This window comes from Ammospiza caudacuta, chromosome 1 (genome assembly GCF_027887145.1).
Source record: "Ammospiza caudacuta isolate bAmmCau1 chromosome 1, bAmmCau1.pri, whole genome shotgun sequence".
NCBI classification, from domain to species: domain Eukaryota; kingdom Metazoa; phylum Chordata; class Aves; order Passeriformes; family Passerellidae; genus Ammospiza; species Ammospiza caudacuta.
This window is the reverse complement of record NC_080593.1, coordinates 18,181,818-18,203,501: the sequence shown is the minus strand read 5'-3', so window position 1 is coordinate 18,203,501 and position 21,684 is coordinate 18,181,818. Positions and strand designations below refer to the sequence as shown.

At 41.4% G+C, this 21,684-nt stretch overlaps 1 protein-coding gene across 3 annotated transcripts in view; it reads left to right on the top strand.

The window, feature by feature from the left end:
• The window catches only part of KIAA1217 (KIAA1217 ortholog), a 176,633-nt gene that overhangs the window by 125,329 nt on the left and 29,620 nt on the right, over window positions 1-21,684 (top strand). For 2 of the 3 annotated variants that reach the window (XM_058807355.1, XM_058807363.1), the window contains exons 6-9: window positions 1,260-2,083; window positions 10,022-10,126; window positions 10,549-10,598; window positions 18,276-18,436. In XM_058807355.1, coding sequence (XP_058663338.1) covers window positions 1,260-2,083; window positions 10,022-10,126; window positions 10,549-10,598; window positions 18,276-18,436 — 1,140 coding nt within the window. The remainder of the gene's footprint in view (window positions 1-1,259; window positions 2,084-10,021; window positions 10,127-10,548; window positions 10,599-18,275; window positions 18,437-21,684) is intronic. The other variant, XM_058807347.1, reaches the window with a different exon arrangement.

Sequence of the window (21,684 nt, the reverse complement as noted above, 5' to 3'; positions counted from 1 at the left end):
CCTGTGGTGGGGCAGGAATAATCTCTTGCTTCATCTGCCATGGATCACTGTAACTACAATGAATCCAGTCACATTATCAAAGCCAGGAGTGAAAGGGGAGGAAAATTGTGTAGATTTCAGATCAGCAATATCCACATTATTTTGTGCTCTGTAACTTTAGGAATGTGGAGTCGGGCTTGGTGATACACAGTTTTCTACAATCCCTTGGAGATGTTGGAGAGGGAAGATTAAATTGTCAGCATGAATTTTAGAAATTATAATTTTTTTTTCTTATGCAGTTAGTCCTCAGCTGACTTTTTCATATCCCTCTTCATCCACCTTACCCCAAGGGCACCAGAGCAGGCACATGATGCTTTCCAGAGGGAGAATTTCCCCTGTCTGTCGTTGACAGCGTTCAGCCATCCAGATAGGTCATGGCTGGGCACAGTGAGGTTCTACACTCTTAAAAGCACACGTGTCCATTGCAGATTTTTGCCAAGCCTCTCTTAACAAAGCACTAATACATTTGTTTTGGAAGTTTCCCTTTTCTTTTCCTTGCTTGCTCATTCCTTGCTGCTGCTGCTTGCAAAACTATGATAAAATGTTTGATGATTGGAGCATGTGCTCCACAAACCCTCTGAATCAGTCTTATCTTTGCAATGGCACATGTTACATATGATCAGACTGTTTTCATATAAGTTGACTGTGTTGTAGTCAATGTGTGTTTTTCTACTGTGCTTTGTGTATCCTCTATATAATAAAGACCACATCAAGTCATTAGCAAAAGCTTAAATCCTGCACTGAAGAAAATGGCTAATTAGTTGTAGAATTTCTTTTTCTTGTCTAAGAACTTCAGGTATGTTTGTCATGCCAGAGCATCAGCATTTTTATCCTGCTTTGAAATCAATGAATTCTAGTCTGTGTGTCTGATCAATAAACTGTGTAAGTCTCTAACTGGCTACATGTACGTGGAACACCTGGCACCACAACCCCTGATTTCAGCTTCAGTAGCTGTGAATATCAGATTAGGGTGAGATGATATTTGCATAAGTAAAAACATTTTTAAACCTCTCATATTCCTTTAACATACAGCCCATTTTATTGCTATTTATAGTTGTTTTTGTTAGGCACTGAAGTCCCAAAGTGTTTTATTTATGCAGATGTAAAATTATTTTGTCTCGAGGGTTTGTTTTTATTTCCTAATTTTCTGTAGACAACACACATCATATTTTGCTCATTCAGTGATTTTGTATCTGAGGTGTTTTTCCTTCTCTTTCCAGATGCAGAGGGAAATTGCTTACACGGGACGAGATGGCCCAAGTGGTTCCCGCCCTGGATCTGCCACACACCCTCTGCACGCGATGCCCAGCTCTCCCCCCTCCACCCCGGTGCCCCACTCCATGCCTCCCTCTCCATCCAGGATTCCCTATGGTGGGGGCCGGCCCATGGGCGTGCCAGGCAATGCCACCATCCCCAGGGACCGGCTGTCCAGCGTGCCAGCCTCGCGCTCCATATCGCCCAGCCCGAGCGCCATTCTGGAGAGACGGGACGTGAAGCCAGATGAGGACATGAGTAACAAAAACCTTACCCTGATGAGAAATGAAGGCCTGTACGGTGACCCCTACTTGTTTCACGAGGGGAGGATGAGTGTGGCTGCACCACACCCCGGACACCCGCTCGATGTCCCCGATCACATTGTCACCTACCATCGCAGTGCCATGAGGTCATCGAGCACTTACTGCAACCCCTCCATGCAGCCCGAAATGCTGGAGCAGTCCTTGTACAGACAAAAGTCACGGAAGTACCCGGAGAGCCATTTGCCCACTCTCGGCTCTAAAACACCTCCAGCCTCGCCCCACAGGGTGGCTGACATGAGAATGATCGATATTCATCCTCACCATGGCCCTCACATTCCCGCCCACACCATCCAGCCTGACAGGTCTTCCCCCAGCCGCCAGTCCTTCAAAAAGGAGCCGGGAGCGCCCGTGTTTGTGGATGCGAAAGCGCGGAGTGCTGTGGGCATGGCCGAGGCAATGCCCTCCCCCGTGGACAAGCAGGCTTTTGGCTATGGCTCACCCACCATGCCCAAGGACAAGGAGACAAGGTAAGGCAGAGCTGGGGGGTAATTTATGCAAATGAGAAACGTTCCTAATCGGCACATCCTTTGTCATTTAAGGCTCAGGGGACAATGTAATGTGTAGGAGGCTGCTGCACCCGGCTGCAGTGTTTATTAGCTGTCTGTCAAGGTACTTAGTAATTTAGGGGAGATGTGACACCATCCATTATTAATTTGAAAGTATTGTCAACCCATGATGAATCCCTAGTTATTTTCATTTGTGTAAATTTCAGTCATTGGAAAAAATATAATAAAATAAAATGATTAACTGGGATTTTTCTTTGCAGACAGCCAGATCATGTTACAAGAACAAATGATGTTCTGTTCCTGCTAATAAGGGAATATATTTCACCCCCGTTAAAAATGACACTCTGATATTGCAATTTTGGTTCTTTATGGAGTGAAGTTTTTCTCATCTAGTGTTAGGAAATGGGAAGAATTTATCATTACTGTCTTATCTCCTGTAAAACATGAATTTGCATAAAAATAGGACAGTTGTTTACAATAATCTTCCTTGAGGGGGAACTGCTGAGAAAAGCAAGTCTGTCCCAGGGAAGAAATCGAAACATGAATACTGTTCCCAATAATTTTTCCAGCATCACAAGTAGTTGGTGACCTGACTGTTGTTAACTTCAGTGTGATGGCAATGATGACAATGATCTCTCCTGTCTTTTTAAGGACCTAATTTATACAAAGGTCTGTGAAGGCTTCTCCTGCCTTAGACCCTGCCCTGGGAGAGAAAAATCATTGCACTGCCAGGTGGTTGCTATGTGTTTATATGAGCTGCGTTAATCTCTAGCGTATTGTTTGTGCTGTTAACTTTTATAGAGCTCTTTAGGGAAGTGAAGATGAATAGCTGGAAAATGCTGAGCTCACAGAGGCCAAAGGTAACTGCTGATTGCCTTAACCACTGGGAAGATACAGAGCTTCATATAGACCCTAGGCTTTCCCTCTATCTAAGCAGCTTGCTCAATAATTAGTTGCTGCTTACCATGCTTGGCCAGAAAAAAAAGTGGGTCATGAGATCCACTGGTGGGGAAAAAATGGAAGAATATAAAGAAAAACAGCCACCCACAAAAATTACAGGCTTATAGCTTGGTAGTTATGACATAAGAGTACGAGGTAGGGCATATTACGATGTAAAATTAGTGAAATTGGATTTTTATGTATCTGTTTCCGAGGGAAAGTTGCAGGTATCTGAAATTTCATTTCAAGCCGTCATTATTACATCTAGGAAATTATTTAAAGGAAATTTGCCAATTTTAGTCCATTTACAGATTGAAAATTCTACAAAGTTCATTATAGGAATTGAAAATAAGGAAGGACACCAAAAACTTTTATGTTTGTACAATTTTCTGTCTTCTGGGCATCTCAGCTGTTCACTCAGCTGCACAGATATGCACAAGAGTGTTTGTTTGTGAATGGATAAAGAGAAACTCCACAGATAGTTCTGCAGCTCCTTAAAAGGGAGTTTTGCACCAGGTGTTTTAATCCTGGTCCCAGAATATATTAACAATGAAGAAAACAACATTTGCATAATTGCACTTCCAAATAAATACATGATCTTAAAATTCAGCATGGTGTGTATTAGGCACATGACACTGAAAGAATAATTTTGAAAGCTGTCTTTATGGGTTGTGGCTTTTTTTAACCTTGAGGAAGTGTGACTTTCTAAAAGTAAATATCAAAAGGAATTCATGCAAATTGCATGCAATATTAAGAATTGGGTTTGAGTTCTACAAACACAAAATGCACTAAGCTTTAATTTAGCTTTATAATAATCTCGTGAACTTTGAAAGCAAACACTGTTTAAACCATACTAAACTAAACAAGGAGTTATCCATGTTGAGGTGCTCTTTTCCTGCTTCATTTGGGATTGAGTTGTTACAAGATTGTTATGGATACCTGAAGGGTGATGTACCTAATGGCAGAATGATATCCCCTACCTTGTTGTGTAGGACTTAGAGTTTACACCCGTAAACAGTATGGGCTTGCTTCTGTGAGAAAGAGTATTTTTGGGATTGTAGAGATAGGTCTGAATTCATTCTCTTCCAGGCATGATAAAATAAATAAGGTGTAGGCTGCTCTGTTGTATATGTTACCCACTTGCTGATGCCAGGTGCCTGAGAGCCAGGCCACAGCAAGCACAGGGCAGTGTGTTCAGTCAGCCTGCCTGCAGAGGTGTCAGCTCTGGGCACACAGAGGAGCTCTTGGCCTTGGAGCTGCTGAGGAGAGAGGTCTTTTTCATCTCTGCACTGTGGCACATGAGACTCCCCATCCTGACTCATTCAGGAGCAGGTTGAGGACCCTGCAGGCACCAAACCCATCATCTCAGCACTGTTGTTGCTTTAATCCCTAGTGGAGTGTGCTGAGAGCAAAGAAAACATCTCTTGTGTCATGACTTTATGGAAATTTCCTCGAAGCAGCACTGTCATAACCTCAGGACAATGCAAGTTTAAGTATAAATCAGGGGAAAGATTGAAAGGGATAGTGACAATGTCAGAAGTAAACGTGAATCTCTCTTCCCATCTCAATTCTTCAATTTTGCAGTCCAAGGCTGAACTGGGATATCTCTGTACTTTATCAGAAAATGTTGGGTACTTAAAACAGATATCCTGGTTTTGTTGAAGGAAATTGTTCCATTACCTTTGGAACATTAACTGCAGCAAATTTGGATCTACAAGAGATGAAAACTGGGATTTCTGAGCTCTTCTGTTGGAGTTTCCCATTTTAATTTGACACCACGGAAGCCAGTTTCATCAAGCCAGTTATTTAAAGCAGAGTTGAGAGGGATTTAATTACTTCATGTAATGCTTTCTTGTAACTCTTTTACCTTGGCTATTTCCAAGATAACTACTTCTGTAGTGGTATAAAGGATTGACTAAATTCTCACATTTAATTCATTTACCAGAAGAGTCCCATATAAAGCTCTTTTACAACAGTGAGAAGAAACAAATTCATGGAGATTTCAAGAAATAAAAGATGTTAGTATTCATGTGCAGAAAAATATTAGAAGTTATAACAGGTTACAGCAGTTCACCTTCAAAGGGTCATCATCTCTTAAATCTGTGGTCTACTGGAAGAATGAGTAAATTCTTGTGTGCATGAGTTGTTTAAACAGAGACTTGCTGTCATATTTTTGGATGGCTCATTTATGTAGCTTGTGGGACATTTCTGGAAGTTACTACAGGCAAAGCAGATGTTTAAATGTTGATAAATTGGAAAAGAAGCTGTTTATCCAAAAGTGCATTAAATTAAATGCTGTTTAACCTAAGATCTTTGCATTTACAACAGAATTCTAGATTATTTGATAGTGCGAAATATATATATAATAAATGCTTCTACTCTGAAACAGCAAAATAACTCTATGGAATACTTCTCCTCCAAAAGCATTTTCAGGGTGTACTTTGGTTCTCTTCTGCCTGAACACAACTTTTGTCCTCTTCTTTTTATGCCATACTAGGGAGAAAAGATGACAGTTGGATTGAGCAAAAAATGTGATCACATTATGGGCTCATGGCTTGCAGTTCAAGACTAAAGTGTAATGGCCACGTGTAGATTATTAGATCTTGTTCCCCCCCCCACAACCACTTTATTGTTTGATATGCTGAAGTACAGATGGACTCTCTATGCATTAGGAAAAATGACCCTATTTTGTAAAGTCATGGACAGTGAGAGTTAACGGAGTGTTTTATAAGGGGAGGCTTTACAAATACACTGTCTCAGACACTTTTCACAGGGCCAGAACTGCATATTCCTCTGTGAAAGGTGTTGAATAGCCAGGCAGAAAAAATGAAGTCAAATGACCAATACAGGATGGAGGAAAGGTAAACTGTATTTTGTCTTCCTTGTGTTAGAGGAACTGTTTGTAGGAAGATGAGAGGCAGGCTCTGGGATGAGAGTTGTCAAATAATGTAATAGCCGGTGTGCTTCAGAACTTCCTTTCCCCTTTAGTTTCAAGATGTAGAAGGTTTGAGTTTAATCTTCTCCTTAAAGGAATGACATATTCACCTGTGTGAATCCTTCTGTGGGAAGAAAGCAGAACACAGAAAAATTCTGCTGATCTTTGGTTCCCACCCTTTCAAGAAACCCTCTCATCTGTTTTGGGCGAATTTGCAGTAAAGTCTTAAGACACCTTCACTTGAATCTGGGAAAGTCATTGGGAAAAACAGCCTACTCCTGTTCCTTTCTTTTCCCAGTGAGGTAAAAAAAATTGTAATGAAACGTTTCTATCATACAGTAATATAGAAAGAAATGTGTATTTCTCTGTCTCTGACCCCCTTTTCATTGCTTCACTTGGAGCTTAACTATTAAATAGGAAGTCACAGAAAATTTTTTCTCCAGGAAGGTGTGCCAGGTAGTTCATGGTGCAGATTTGGTGTTTGAGTACATCTTTTGTGGGTGATGTGCTGCATTGCCTGGGGTTGGACAGGAATGTGAATGAACAGTTACACAGACCAGTTTTATTCTGCATGTGTATGAAGTATCTTCTCAGTGATGTGAATATTAAAGATGTCCCCAGGAAAGGGCAGTAACATGCAAGTGGCATGTCACACTTTAATAGCATTGCTGTGACAAGTGGATACCAATTCAGCAATATGCTGTACCCCTTCTGGGAATTACTTCCAGTTCACTGCCATAGAAGGAGTAACATGAAAGATCAGTGAAGCTGTAAGGAAGAAATCTGATATCTGGTGTATCATGTTCCCCAGAGAAGCAAGGGCTTGCTTTGGTTCTGCTGAAATTGGGGAGTGAGATGCTAAGGCAGTTCCTGGACATCCCTAGAGCCAGAGCTGTGGGTCAGGCTGCTGGGGAGAAGAGGGCTGGCAAGTGGCCTGTCCCTGCCTTCTTGGCCAGGGTCTGTGAGAAGCCAAAGCCAAGTCTGACAGAGTTCTGCTGGGCGTTGCTTCTGACCTTGTCCTCTCCTTTCCTCCCCCAGCATGCTGCCACCTCTGACTCTCCCAGCATTCACAGGAAAACAATGTGAAACAATGCCTTTCTGTGCTCAGGCTTATAAAATAGTCATTTCTTTCCCAGCTGCTGTAAAAGGGACCCTCCCTGCTCTTCCTGGGTGGTGGAGAGATGCAGCTTTATCTGGGAAATTAATCTGGGAGCAGAGACGGGTTGGCTCTTCTTGGCCCACCGCCCTTGTGGTGGCAGCAAGCAGAGGCACCACTCTGTTCCCTGTGTGCCCTCTGTGCTACTGCTCCCCATGCCAGCCTGCCCTGTGTCACTGGATCCTGTCCCACGCCTGGGGACCCTGCCTGCCCCATCCATGGGACTCTGGCCTGCCCTGTGCAGGCAGAGCTGCTGGGACAGGCTGGTCCCATCTCCCCTCTCCACACCAGTGAGCACAATGAGGGGTAGAAAACACAATGCCGAGAACCAAAAATCACTATTTTTGTCATGGCAATGCTGGTGTCCCTGATAGACCCTGGCCTTGTGCAGCCTGAGGAAAGCATTGTTGAGTCTGCTCCAGCCCTTCACAAGGAAGTTGGAGGCAAAGGGGTCCACTGCAGGTCCTGTCCGTGCTCCTCTGGGACTTTGTGGTGACAGAACTGGGCCACCAGCCCTCCAGCCACACCAGGCCAGGTTACAGCCCCACCACCAGGCCATCTGCATCCCTTCCTGCCCATGCTGGAACAAGCTGCCTCCCTCCACCTTCAGTCTGACCACCTCCAAAGATCAGGTTGTTTTATTTAATGCCTAAAAGGCACCTTTCAGACACCTGTTTTTGAAATGTTTGATGCTAATGGCCATAACAAGTCTGGGTGTTACAGTGGAATTATTACAGGAAAAATCTGCCTGGTTTCTAACAGAGTAACTCCAGAGCACAAGTAAATTCTTCACATTCTTAATGCTTTTACCATATGAAAAATAATGTGTTCTGTGCAATTGATTCCAGTATTTCATTCGTTTTTCATCATCTCCTATCTTGGAACATCCCTCTCCCTCTTAACAACATACTTTCCTAGATTTCATGGCAAAGGACAAGATCAGCTTTGTGTTGCCATAATATCTTTTGAAGCAGAAAATTGTTTCCAGATAATCTAATGTGGGATGAAAAAAACCATTATATTTATGGATTGGTAAAACAGATAGACTTCCAGTTGAGCTTAGTTCCAGGAAGGTTTTGTGATGATTATCTGGGGGAAAAAAAAATCTTTTCATTATTAAGTGTCAAAAATGCTGCATGAAAGTTTGTTAGAGTATATTTATCCCTGGGTTTTAGTACTTGTTTTTGTTCCAAAGGTTACTGTAGCCTGCACCAGTTGCTTATTTTAAAACTTGTAATAGTGGAAATTCCATAACGTATTTCTTGGTTTGAAGTGAATTAAGTCAGATTCACTAGTCTTCTCATCACCCTTCAAAATACCTTTCAACATCAAGACAGAAAAGTGAGATGCGTGCACTGCGTTAAATTGCAGTAAGAACATGTCTGCTGGCTGGGGACTGACTGAGCACTCTCTGCTTCCCTGCTTGTGTCTGTTAGCATCTCATTGCTTGTTTTGCTGCCCTGTTTTCTCAACCTCTGGGTGTCTCTGAGTCTCTCCTGGTATTTGTGTGCTATGCCAGGAAACCTCGTTCATTCCCTGAATGTGAATGAAATAATTAGCCTGGACAATCCATCTGGCTGCTGGTTACTTGCTTTTTATCATGTCAGCTTGCTTTTGCCTGTTATTGGTGCCTACATTTGAGTTTCTGTGACTCTTATTGATTGATGCTATTGCTTTGGCCACCAAACTGCAACTGCAGCTGGGGTGGCCAGAGTTTGGCTGCTCCCGTGTGCGCAGAATGCTGCTGTGGTGATGGATAGGCCATGCACCATGCTGAGTCTGTGTCTGAGTTTGTGTGTCCCATCTTCTCTCATCAGTCCCTGCTGCTGGTCTTAACCTTAATCTTGCTTTTTGAGAAGTTTTCTTCCCGGTCATCTTCCAAAGCCACAGCCTGCTGTTAGAATGTCCTCCTGCAAGTCTCCCCACACACGTAACTGCTGTGGTAGAGGGATGCCTTTTCAGAAGGTGCCATACTGATGTGTGTCTGTGTTGTGGTGTGTCTTTGACATACTGGCATGTACAAGTAGGCACCTGTGTGAGCAAAAGGCTGGTTTGGAGCCAACTGAGGATGTCCCCTGGTACCTAACTAATATATGGATTTATGCAGACAGATAAACACGCAAATGTTAGCTTTCACATCCAAAAAAAAGTTATTGTTCTTGTTTAGTGACCTTTGGTTCCTATGGAAAACACTGGTTATACTTATTATAACTCTACATCTCTTTTCTTCTGTTTTTTGGGAATTTCTCAGGATATGTGCATGAAAGAAAATCTGTTTTATTGTAACATTGCTGTACAGTCTGCATTTTGTGCCTCTCTGTCACATTTCTGTCCTTTTCAAAGCAGACAGTTGTGATGTCAGGTGGAAAGGATTTGGGCTGGAAAGTCGTCTGCTTGGGCAGATGAAATGCTTCCCAGACAAAAATTCTGAGTCTGGGGAAAGTAAAAATAGTAACAAGAAGTGTAAAGTCTTTAATCCTGAAACCTTAAGTACAGACAAAATGATTGGCCCAATGTAGGTAAAAGAGAAATTTAATGTAATGCTGAAAAAGACTTTTTCACTAGTACCAACTGGCATTAACAAATTGTTTTAGGTGCCTGTCTTGTGAGGTCGTTAGAAGTTTATTGCTTGGTTGTTTGTTTTGTTCTTTTTAACTAAGCAGATTTTTTTAAATTGTCTGTTAAGATGCAAAAGCTGTCCAAACTGAGATCTGGTAAGCTGCTGCAATAAGGTATATGCAAACTGTACCCAAGGGCCTTTGCACAAACTCTGTAGTGTCTTTCCAATCCTGTGGTAATCATTCACCTAAAAAAACAAGTCTGAAAGCAAATATATCTGGCTTTAACGAACGGTTCTCTTGTCTTACAGAGAGAGGATACAAGCCATGGAGAAACAGATTGCCAGTTTAACTGGTCTTGTTCAGTCTGCGCTTTTAAAAGGGCCAAATACAAGTAATAGCAAAGATTCTTCTAGGTAAAAACAGAATTCATCTGTAATGATTTTAGTAATCAATCAACAAAAATATATTTGATTGTAATAGTAAAAAAAATCCTAAATGCTCAATCATTTTTAAGTTTCTTTATCATCTCCATGAGAATGCTAGGCAGAGAGGGAGAATATGCCAAATGATAGATGGATATGAACTGCATTACTCTTCTTTGTTATAAAAAGAATTAATGTAGCTACATCTCTGTGCTTTCTACTGCTTATACTCCATTCATTGCTTAACTTCTGCTAAAAGGTGATTAAAAAAATTACTGATGACTGACAAATTATTGGTGATTTAAATTAATAAATATATATGTTTTAAGGCAATTAAATTTGTTGAATATAAACTTCACTACAGTTTTAATAGTTAGTAAACTAAAATTTCAATTTTTCTTGTTATTATTTAGTGAGAAGATGATGAAAATTGTGTCCAGCAAGAGCAGTGCCGACACTGCAGGTAAGATAATTCACTTTTAATTTACAACTTATTCAGGTATATTAATAGTTCTAACATTACAAACATCCCAGCTTATGGAAATGTCAAATTTACTTAAATTTCCATGGCTGTACTGTCAGAAAGGAAGTTTAAGTGCAGGATATGGGAGTTGATCACATCTTTAAGAGAGGAATTTCTGACAGGTTGAGATGGTATTTGGAATGAATTTCCCACCTGTGCTGAATAGTTTAAATGAGATGCAGAGCCTCTGCATCTGGTGAATTTTCCAGTGACTCATCCTGTCTATAGGATGTATGTATATCTGCAGTTAACCCTAGATGTGTCCAGATTCCTGTAGAAGACTAAATATTTAATTCCTTTTCTTGTCACCTGAACTTTTTCTAAGGTCCATCTGTCACTAGGATACTACTGATGTAATGACACCAAGAAACTTAGCAGTCAGCAAGACAGCACTTTCCCTAATTAGGCCACATTGATCTGTTCCTAATTATTAGTGTGCATCTAAACCTTTCTGAGCAAGCATCAATTATGAAGCCAGTAAGAGCCGGTCTTGTTTTAGCATCCCTCCTGGAGAGCTGTTTAAGTGTGTAAAAGATTGAGTTAAAACTGTTGACAAAGAAGATTTCCATGAGGTTGAAGCCCTTTGTGTAGAGGCTGCTGCTGGAGAAGTCCGCAGGGTATTGGTGTGCTTATATGCCTCCCCTTCACCTTTGTCATGCACTGAATGCAAATCCAGGCAGTTCCCTGCTTCCTGGTAGTGCTGCTCCCACAGGGAGGTCTGTGCCCGGCAGGTAGTAAACCACACACATTTCTTAGCAAACCTATTATGCTCCTAACTAGCCTTTCTGTTGGAGCTGTTAGCTCACGTTCAGGATTCCTGTTTGTCTGGAATTGCACTGTGTCCTCCTAATTGACAGAAACCAAACTAGACCTGGAAACTATCAACCACATGGAAGAGAGAAAGAGCTCAAGTCCTGGTGCTGAAGCTTTGCTCCCAAGCCACTCTCTGGTGCTGTTCCAACTCTTCCCTTCCTGGATGGGGAGAGGATTACTTAAAGCTTTGAAGAAATAAGTTGTAATTTTTCAGTTTCAGACAGTATAGGGAAAAGTCTGTCATTATTCAAAGCAGCTGCAAAATGGTCTTCAGATTTTTCCCTATTGCAGTGTCATTACAGACGGAGAATTTATGGTATTTCCCACTTGCACGGGCCTCACCTCATATAAAGCACTTATGAAACTCTCACAACCAGCACATACAGTGCCTTGTTCTCCTTTTTGTGGTGCATTGCAAACAGCAGCCTCTCTGCTTTCCCTGTGGTGGTACCAGTTCAGACTTGGTGAGGGGCACTCAGTCAGAGGACCTGATCCAAGTGGGTGCTGCTTTGAGTGGGATCTTGGGCCTTCAGAGGTCTCTTTAAACCTGAATTATGTTGTGGTTTGTGTGTGCATGTGTAAATGTGCACTCAGTCAAATGAGAAATGGAACAATATTCATTGGGAAAGCAGCCTTACATAAAGCAAAAACGGAGATTCCCTGGGCAGTCATGCCCAGCCCACCAGAATAGTGTGGTTCATCTGACCAGCAGCCATTTCCTGGCACTGTTGTTCCCAAATGTTCCTCACTCACTACCTTATCATATGACTGACATGTCCTTGAAATGACAATATTACATCTAACAGCTGCATGTGCAGCCGTGGTGGGGGAGATGGAGGGTGGGGACTTAATTTACTGTCAAAGGCCAGATCATCATCTGTCACTTACTGACAGAGACATTGCTTTGTCACATGGCCATGTGCCTATCCAGCATGTGAGTAAGGATTCCAGCATTCAGCTTGTGCTATAGATGCTTTTCTCATCACCTGGGAGAAAGGGAAAGGACAGTGGGAGCGGCCATGCAGCCAGCAGTCTGCAAGGATCCCTATCAGTACTATAAAATACAGTTGTAACTACAGCGTCTGCATCTCTATATGCTGTCCTTCCAACATGACTCAGCCACAAAATTAAATTGTAGCAGGTAGGGAACAAGGTGTGTTTTGACCCCAGTGTACTACAGTATTGTAGCCCACACCAGCTCTTAGTGGAGACTGCTGTGTAAAAGAATTATCTTGTATAATGGAATATTTTCCCGCTTTTGTGCCCGGAATTGCTCAGGACATGGTCCAACGAGTCAATGCAGTTTAACTTGAAAATTAGGCAATCTGCTAGAGTAGAATGTTTCTCCTTTTTGTAAATATGCTTGGGTTCAAAGAGAAGCTAGACACACTTCTGCTGACCGCTGTTTTGTTCTTCAATTCACCCCAATCTTTATTACGTACAGACATTTAGGCAGTGACTCTCTCACTTTACAATTCCACTTGACAACTGTGCACTGAGATACCAGCTTTAGCAATTTCAAAGTCTATTTGAAAGAGTGGTTGATTGAACAGTCCTTTCTGGAGTTCTGATAAGCAAAAATGTGAATTGCTTCCCGTTCTAAAAAATAAAACATCTGTGCAAGATAATATCGTTTCATCAATGTTGAACCAACATTGTATTTTATAGTATGTGTTCCAATGATAGGAGACTTTTGTGCAAAAAATAGACTACATCCCTTGGGAGGGGAAAGAAACCAAAAATTCTAAACCCTTGATAACTCTATATAGCTAGATTGTGAATACTTTGTTTGGTATGTCATATGAACCAAATTGTATTTAATTGGCTTTTGCTGTGCTGGTCTGTAGAAACCATTGACTTCTTTAACCCCAAATATTAAGGACTCTGAAGAAACCCAGCTTTTTCACTGAGGAAGATGGAGTCTGGAATAACAATACTTGTCTGCATTTCTTATCTTTTATTGCTTTAGGCTCAGTTCTTTCATGGGGATGGGTTCAAAGACCAGTAACCCTCCACAGACTGGCTATGTCTCTTCTGCTAATGTTAGGAGAAATTCCATGACTGAATCCTTATAAAGGTCTTCAGTTCCTGAAACACCATCATGGCATCAAGGAACTCGTGATTTAGAAACAACACATGATTCTAAAACCAGACCATACTAGTAAGAGTCACCATGAGATTACTAACAAATACCCTGAGAAATACTTGCATACTCTCTTTTCTGTCATATTTCTGTTCATCACCTGGAGATTGATAGACTAAATCCTGGATTCATTTATTAAATTGGGATCATTTGTTTCATGGATAACCAAAAAAACACAATAGCTTTTTGCTAGTTGCTGCCTTGTTAGAAGAGGAAGGAAGACATTTCAGTATTATTTGAGAAGGGGATCAGGGAGTACAATTTTCTGCACTAACACCACCAATACAAAACAAGAGGAAGATGGCAGCAGGGAGTAGTATTACAAACATAGGGCTCAGATTCGATTCCCCATTCTTTGTGAACTGTCTTGTCATCTGTGTATATCTGTGTGCCCTTCTCACATGCATGACTCTTGCTGTGATGACCTCTGAATTAAATCATTGTCCATATCTGCTTGCTTATCTCAAAGATAGATCATGCTAGTCTTAGAACTCCATCAGCATTTGCATACAAAATAGGATGCTGAATTCATTTTGGATCAATGAGATGAAGCTGCACACTAATGTATAGATAGAATATTTTGTTATTTTGAGGCTGATTTAGTGCCATCTAGTAACTGTCACATCTCCCCAAATAATGCTTGAAAATATAGTGTCCTTTAATTAGATTAGTTATTTGTGAAAAAAAAATAATGTGGTGTGTCTTCTGATGGTCTTTTGTGCCAACCTGCTTCAAAATAAAATCTTAGCATTTTATTTAAAAGAAAAAAAAAAAAGGAAACGGAAGGAGAGCAGTGTCTTTACAACCATAGCAAAGGTCAAGTGTCAGTGAGTAGAACTCATGTTCCTTATCCCCTGAGCACACAGCAAACCTTTCCTCTTTCTGCACTTCAGATTTCTTTGTACTGTAAAATGGCAGCTTAGTTCATTAGCCTTTGTAAAAAGTAAACTTTTTTTTATTTGTCCAAAATATTAGGAAATTATGGTGGGAGGTTGAATTTCCCTTAACTAGCTCAAGAGGGGGTTTATTTAAAAACCCAAGAGCCAGTGCTGTTTCTTTCCCTTTAATCCATTTGGCCTCACATCTAATCACAAAGCTACAGCCTGGGCTATTCCAACAGTGAGCTACACTCCCTAGATGAAGCAGCCCCTCATTCGGCCGCCCTTTATTCTTTCTTGGTGAAAATATGAATGTGTGAGAAATCAGCTGCTGATGGTTATGGCTCACTGTGTCCTGTGTCTCACACCCACTGCAGTCAGCAGTCCCACTGCCCCGTTTCCCAGGCTCTGAGCACACTCTGCAGCCAGGACACTGTGGCAGCCAAGAGCACCTCATGCTGAAAAGAGGTGGCTGAGGCAGCAGTGAGGAGGAGAGCTGCTTTGTAGGGAGTTGGAGACATTTATTGCTTACAGAAGCAGATCACAGTCCATCTACACTAAAAGGAAAGCAGGCACCCCTTCCTGAGAAAATATGTGAATTGACTGGGGTCCAGCATGGGGGGAGGGACTGGTGGGGTCTGATTCATGCCTTGGCTGCTTCATCACAGGGTCAGGGGCTGAGGTTTTGGAGCTTTTGCTTGAGGCAAAGAACAGCACAAAGGTAGGTGTGCTTTCAAAAATAGTCCAGATTTGTGGCTAGGGATCAGAACTCTTGGAGGCTTATCCACATTTTTCAGACTCTCTGATGGTTTCTGTCTGTAAGGTTTATGAACTAAATACCATTCTCTTAAACAAAAAAGGCAAAAAACAGTGCATGTGGGAGGGAAATAGATGCTTGACTATAGGAGAAACTGCAGTGTACATGTAGACAGATAAGTATGAGCGTACATTAGACAAGCATGGAGTGGGTACATAATGGCAGTGAACAAGGACTGTTTATTTCTTGAGTGTTGCTTTCTGTTAAGGAGCTCTTTGAAAGTCAAGAGACCATTGAATCATACTGGAGTATAGCAAAAATGTGCAGCAGCTTGCTCAGCAGTGTAATGATGAGTACTGTTGTTGAAGCACCAAGCAGATCTAGCTGGAGCAGGTTCAGGGATGGTATAGCATTACAACAGCCTGCACCAAGCTAGAAGAACTTTTTGTCTAAACATGTCTCCAGAAGCTCATAGCATGGCACACTCTATGTAGCATGGATCCAGCCTGTGCTTTTATTGAGCAGAATTTCAAATGAAGGTAAAGTAACAAACATGATTCCTAAAAACCTTTTTTTTTTTAAATAAAAATAGGCTGGAGTGATGTCCATCCTTTAAGAGTCCTTCCCCTAGATGAATTTTGCAAAGGTTGTATTTGAGATATCCACACCTGTTGGAAAAGGAATAACTGTGTTATTATGCTGAGCTGTACTCAGGCACATTTGGAGGAATAGTTCAAAAGATTATGAGGGATGAGAGCATGGGTAGAGAACTTCCCACTCTGGGAGTTGTACTCATTCCAATCAGAAGATGTGTCATGCTCTTTAGTGCACTGAAAATTTGCCTTCAGTAGGCAAAGCTCACAACACTGTTTTTTGTTTGATTTCATTAAACTTGATAGAATGTGTGGTTGTAGGAACAGATGATGACCAAAATCCCTGTGTAAATCCATTGATGAGCTATTTTCTGTTTCTTCAGATCCTTTTTTTCATCATAGAGAAGGATGAAATTGAAGTAGGGAATGACCTAATCATGGAATAGAATAATGGAATTATTTAGGTTGGAAAAGACCTTCTAGATCATCCAGTTGAGCCATTAACCTAACACTGCCAAGTCCACCACCAGGCCAGGTCCCTAAGCACCACATCTACACATCTTTTAAATACCTTCAGGGATGGTGACTCAACCACGTCCCTGTGCAGCCTCTTCCAATGCTTGATGACCCTTTTGGTGAAGAAATTTTTCCTAATATTAAATCTCCCTGGCTGTAACTTTAGGCCATTAATATTTGTTCTATTTTTTGTTATCTGGGAGAAGTGACCAACTCCCACCTCCTTCCAACTCCCTTTCAGGCAGTTGTAGAGAGCAATAAGGACCTTGAGACTCCTTTTTTCCAGACTGAAAACCCCCAGCTCCCTCAGCTGTTACTCATTAGACTTGTGCTCCAGACTTTTCACCAGTTTTGTTGCCCTTCTCTGGACATGGTCCACCTCTCAATGTCAGGGCCAGTTAATGCTGTAGTTCAGGGAGCAGCAGCCTTCTGTGCCATTTGGGATCAAGGAATAAAGTGAATTTGGCAGTGTGATGGGAAGAGTTTGCAGGACTACAAAGTACTGGACTTAAAAAATGAAGTTTGTTGTACTGATGGTCTGTCTTTTTGTCTGCTGGGGGAGGGGGGAGGGACTCATTAGGAAAAAAATTTGAAGAATATGGGTGTGTAAGTGCAAATTGTGAGAAGGAGCTGACATTTCTAGTACCTGATGAGCTGGAATTTGCTTGTTCTGTCTAAAGAGAGCTTCTTCCCAGGTAGTTGAGATTGAAAAGAACAAGCTTGGCATTGTTCCTGTGCAGAAGAACAGCATTCTTTAACAAAGAAAGTTTTGTGAGGACAACAATAATTATTTTCAGAGTGTGGCTCGGCTCATTTCCTTGTGTTATGCTGTATTCCTTTCTGACAGACTAAGGGGGAGTGGGTGGATGCAACATGGCTGGAGAGCCTCTGGCACGCTGTCATTTAATTCCTCTGGTTTTATAGGGTTGCTGCTGGAGGTATCTGCTAGAAATAATGCAGTTGTCCTTTAAGCAGTGAAGCAAGATTTTCTATAGAAATCTTTTCCCCATATTTGGCAGCTTGACTGAATCCATCTCCTGTGATGATTAATCAAGAAATCTGTCATTCAGGAGTCCTGTGAATGAATTTGCATCAACTTGGTCTCAGACATCTCCTGGGAGGACAGTCCTGAAGTTACTTCCAGAACCAATTTGATTTGTTGCTGTTTTGTGTCATCTGCAGTTAAAACTTGTCCCCTCTCCACTGCATGTGGTAGAAAGCAGTCCTGGAGTAATGCAGTGTTCTGGTAAAACTGAGGTTCCAGCACAGATACACTCTGATGCTGTGCAGGCTTTCCTCAAAATATATTGTATAGGAATGTGCTTTTTGTTCATGGAGTGACAAAACTTTTTTTTTTTTTTGTTTTTTAAAAATGAAAAAAACTTAGAAGTTTTTTTTAATTAGGTAAAAAGGCACTTTATAGGATTTGAGGGACTTTATTTTAAACTTAAGGATAGCTAATTGGACAAGAGTGAAGAAGTATTGCTTAAGCAATTTACTAGAAAAAAGAAGAGAACAAAAAAACTAATTGCTCTTGTGAGATGTTTTACTAGGACCAAGAACATTTAGCACTTGTCTTGTTTTTTTTTTGTAAAGAGTTCTATTATTTTGCTTTTTTTGTTTTGTCTTGTTTTTAACATTACTACAAAAGCTATTTTACTAATTCTATGCTTTTTAAAGTAGCTGAGCTATTTTAGGTGTAATATAAATGTCTAAGAGCTTATGAGACTTGGCTTAAAAAAACTATATATCAATTGGGTGAGGAGGTGCCAGTCCCTGTTGGTACTGAGCATTGGTATCCATCATTTGCTTTTCTCATCCACCTGTGTGAAATACCTGTGGCTTCAGTGGGCAGAGGAGGGATCACGTTTGCACTTTCTCTGCTGTGAACTCAACATGTGCTGCTGCTCATTGCAGGTGCTGCCACCATCTCTGGGGGGAAGAATGCCCTGGGAGCTGTGGAGTCAGCTGTCACCCACCACCCCTCTGGAGCCCCAGCAATGCAGCTCAGCCTGCACGGGATGAAACGCAGCGTGTCGGATCTGCGCCTGCAGCTGCACCAGATGAAGCAGCTACAGGTATGGTTATCTGGACAATGCTGGGAAAAAAGGTGGCTTGGCAGCAAATGCCTTTTTGCTCCTTCCCTCTCTCTCATTTTCTCTCTTTACCTTTTGTACAGTCTCAGTAGCAGAGTTCTAGCAAAGGGCAGACCCAAGTACTACAGACACAAAAGCTTGCATAGTCCTTGAGGTGTGAGAATTAGCTCAGTTAAACTACTGTTGCTCAGATATTGAGAAAAAAAATCAATTTCTAGCTTTGTTGGATGACTCTATAGATTAAAGCACTATTTATATTACAATAATTTCAAGTCTGTGATTACAGTTTGGATCCTGCTATGCTATGTGCTGTATAAACATGTCAGAAGAACCATGTTCCTGCTCCATACTGTTTACAGTTGAGACAGATCTTAAGTCCCTGAATAAACAACTTTGATGTCAGGAAACCCAAATGTAGCTGAGGATCAGTAGATATGCATTAAGCCAGAGTTTGAGTGTTGTATTTACAGAATCCAGAAAAGCAGCCAACTTGAACAGTAAGAAAAAAGGTATTTCAAATGTTACTGCAAAGGTTTGTTGTGTCCCACTTACACTCAGGTTTCAAGAATATCTTCCCAATACATGTCAACACCTCAAAACCTGCAAGAAAGAATACAACCAATGAAGAGTTAACAAAAATAGTATGTTGGCACATACAGTCATGCTGCAAATATAAATATATGCTGTTCATCTCAGACACTGTAAAAATAAGCATATGCAGCTGTACAGGTCTTCAGCCTTTTACTTAATTGGAAACTGAAGAGCACTGTGTATTGTCTCAGAAGATGGAAAAGAAGGCAGAGCACTTTCTTGTAAGACAAAGTGGACGGTGGGGGAAGCTTCAATACTCTGCCAGTCCTTCTTACCCAGAAAGTGACATCATGTGTTAGCTATTGTAGGGCTGCAGCTGCTGGTTTTATAACCAGCGTGATGGTACCATGTCAATCACATTTGACTTGCTGATAAATTTTAGAACAAAATAATGATAATGCAAATCAGAGTTCAGAGCATGTTTTACCTTCACCTCCTTATCTAAAGAAAATTGAATTATGAACCAGTCATCAAGCAAAGAAGCAGAAGGGTGAGGTAAACATCAGTGTAGGAAAATGTGTCCAACTGAAGGTCCTGTGACAATGTCCTGTGCTCTGTTTGCTGGGAGTGCAGAGATGGCAGATGATATTTGGAGCAAAGAGTTTTATCAGGTGACCTCTGCCTGCGATACAACTCCCCTGTGTTTAAACTTTCAGTTTAGGATGAGTATGCTCCAATAGCAAATGTCCCTTTCCAAAGCGCTTCTCAGCAGTGCTGCCTACGTGCCGGCCATTGTGTTCCTCATCTCGTTTGAAGACACTGGCATGTGATCTCTGCCCTGGCACATTACGTAGAAGTGCATATTTTTCCCCATTTGTGCTGCAAACCACTGCAGCCCCTCTGTCCTCCTCCACACCATATGCCAAATGCAGCTCTTGGCAAATGCCTTGGGTCTGGTCCCCAGCTGTGGTCAGCACATGGCCCCAGAATTGGCTGGAGGCTGCAGGGCTGCTTGGAGGCAGGGAGCTCCTCCTTCCCCCAGGGCTGACCACCAAGGAGGTGGCATTTCCCTGGCTGAGCTTTGTCTCCATGGCCCTGCCTGGGGCAGAAGCCTTGCTTGTGATCAGACATAACATTGTGGCACGCAGGAGTGAAGGAATTTCTACCATCTGCACGAATCAATGCTGCCAAGGAGGTCTTGAGAAGGGAAAAAGGACATATCCCGAGTGTGCTCATTAACTCTGGCTGGCTTCCCTTAATTCAGAAATTATAGCAAACTTGGTGCATTGAGCTAGTGGGAAGTTGAGAAATTTTGATAGTCAGTTGGAAGAACCTGTAGCTCAAGGGAAACTTTGGTATGTTACACATAAATTCCATTGATGAGAGTTTCTGTCATGGCATTCCTGAGCTATTTTGGAAAAAAGCTCACAGTTTGTAGGGCAGCAAGTGAAACAGGCAGTTTTAAACTGAAGAGTGTTGCAATATCACATTTTAAATTATATACTTTGTGCTACGTTTTTTCAAAAATAATTGTAAGTAGAAGGAAAAAAGTATTTTTTCTGGTTTCTCAGATTGTTTTCATTTCATGTTTGACAGTGCTTCCTATTTTTCAATTTCACTGTTTCTCCTGGTCTGGCAGTCAGTTTGTTCCTGTTTGTGTGAATTTTTTATGCAGTGACAGACTAGAAGAAACACTTCAGAAAAATACAGGCACAAAGTTTGGCAGGATAACTAAGAAACAGGAACAGGATATAAAACTGTGTTTAATAATGTCTATTGTTTAATTTTCAATTGATGTTACCACTGTAAGTTCATACTAATTTTCTTAATAGAATCAGAGAAATGCATGATAGAAAAGACCCATTAATTTGTGTATCCTTTGTTTGTGCTGGCAAAATCTTCTTTTTAAACCATATCCAGCAGCAATGGATTCAGATGTATTGATTCACACACCAGATAAACATATATTGTGAGATGCCACCAAAAAGTTTAGATGTGGTTGGATTTTCAACAGAGATCCTTGGCACACATACATTTACCTCATGGCTGTTGCTAGAGGCTGCGTACACTTCTTGCTACTACACTTGCATGTTCTAAGTGCTCTGATTTTCAGAGACATTCAGGACAGACTCATTTCATGGTGCTCTGGAGTTTTCCTCAATGCCAGAGATGGGCTGTAACCCAGCCTTTGTCCTGAATGGATTTGCCGCTGGTAACAATTGAGCCCATGATGACTTAGTGGGGTTGTTCATTCAGTGCTCCCAGGTATTGAGAGCTCTTAGTACCGGGTTTGAACCAAGCCTTGGATATATGTGCATGGTTTATATCATTATTTTATATGTGCACTGGATTTTTTGTCTACTCCTTTCCTTTAACTGAACTCAGTTTAAGGGAACACAGATATGATTAATGTTCCCCATTAGGAACGTGTGTGCATGCATGCCTTTCCTTCACTCAGTGCACTGTTTGCAGGGAAGTGAGTGCTGCAGAAAGGACAGAAAATGTAATAACACTGTTATAAATGGTATGATACTCAGTTCCACGAGTGTAACTTTGAATTAGAAATTAATATATATTTGAGCTGCATTATAGAACTGGAGCTGCTAGCTTTAATCAGTGTATGGTGACAAACTTCAGGAGCTAGATACTTAGATTCTGCAAGGTGCTGAGCTGCAGGCAGCCAGCTCCTGTATGTGGCT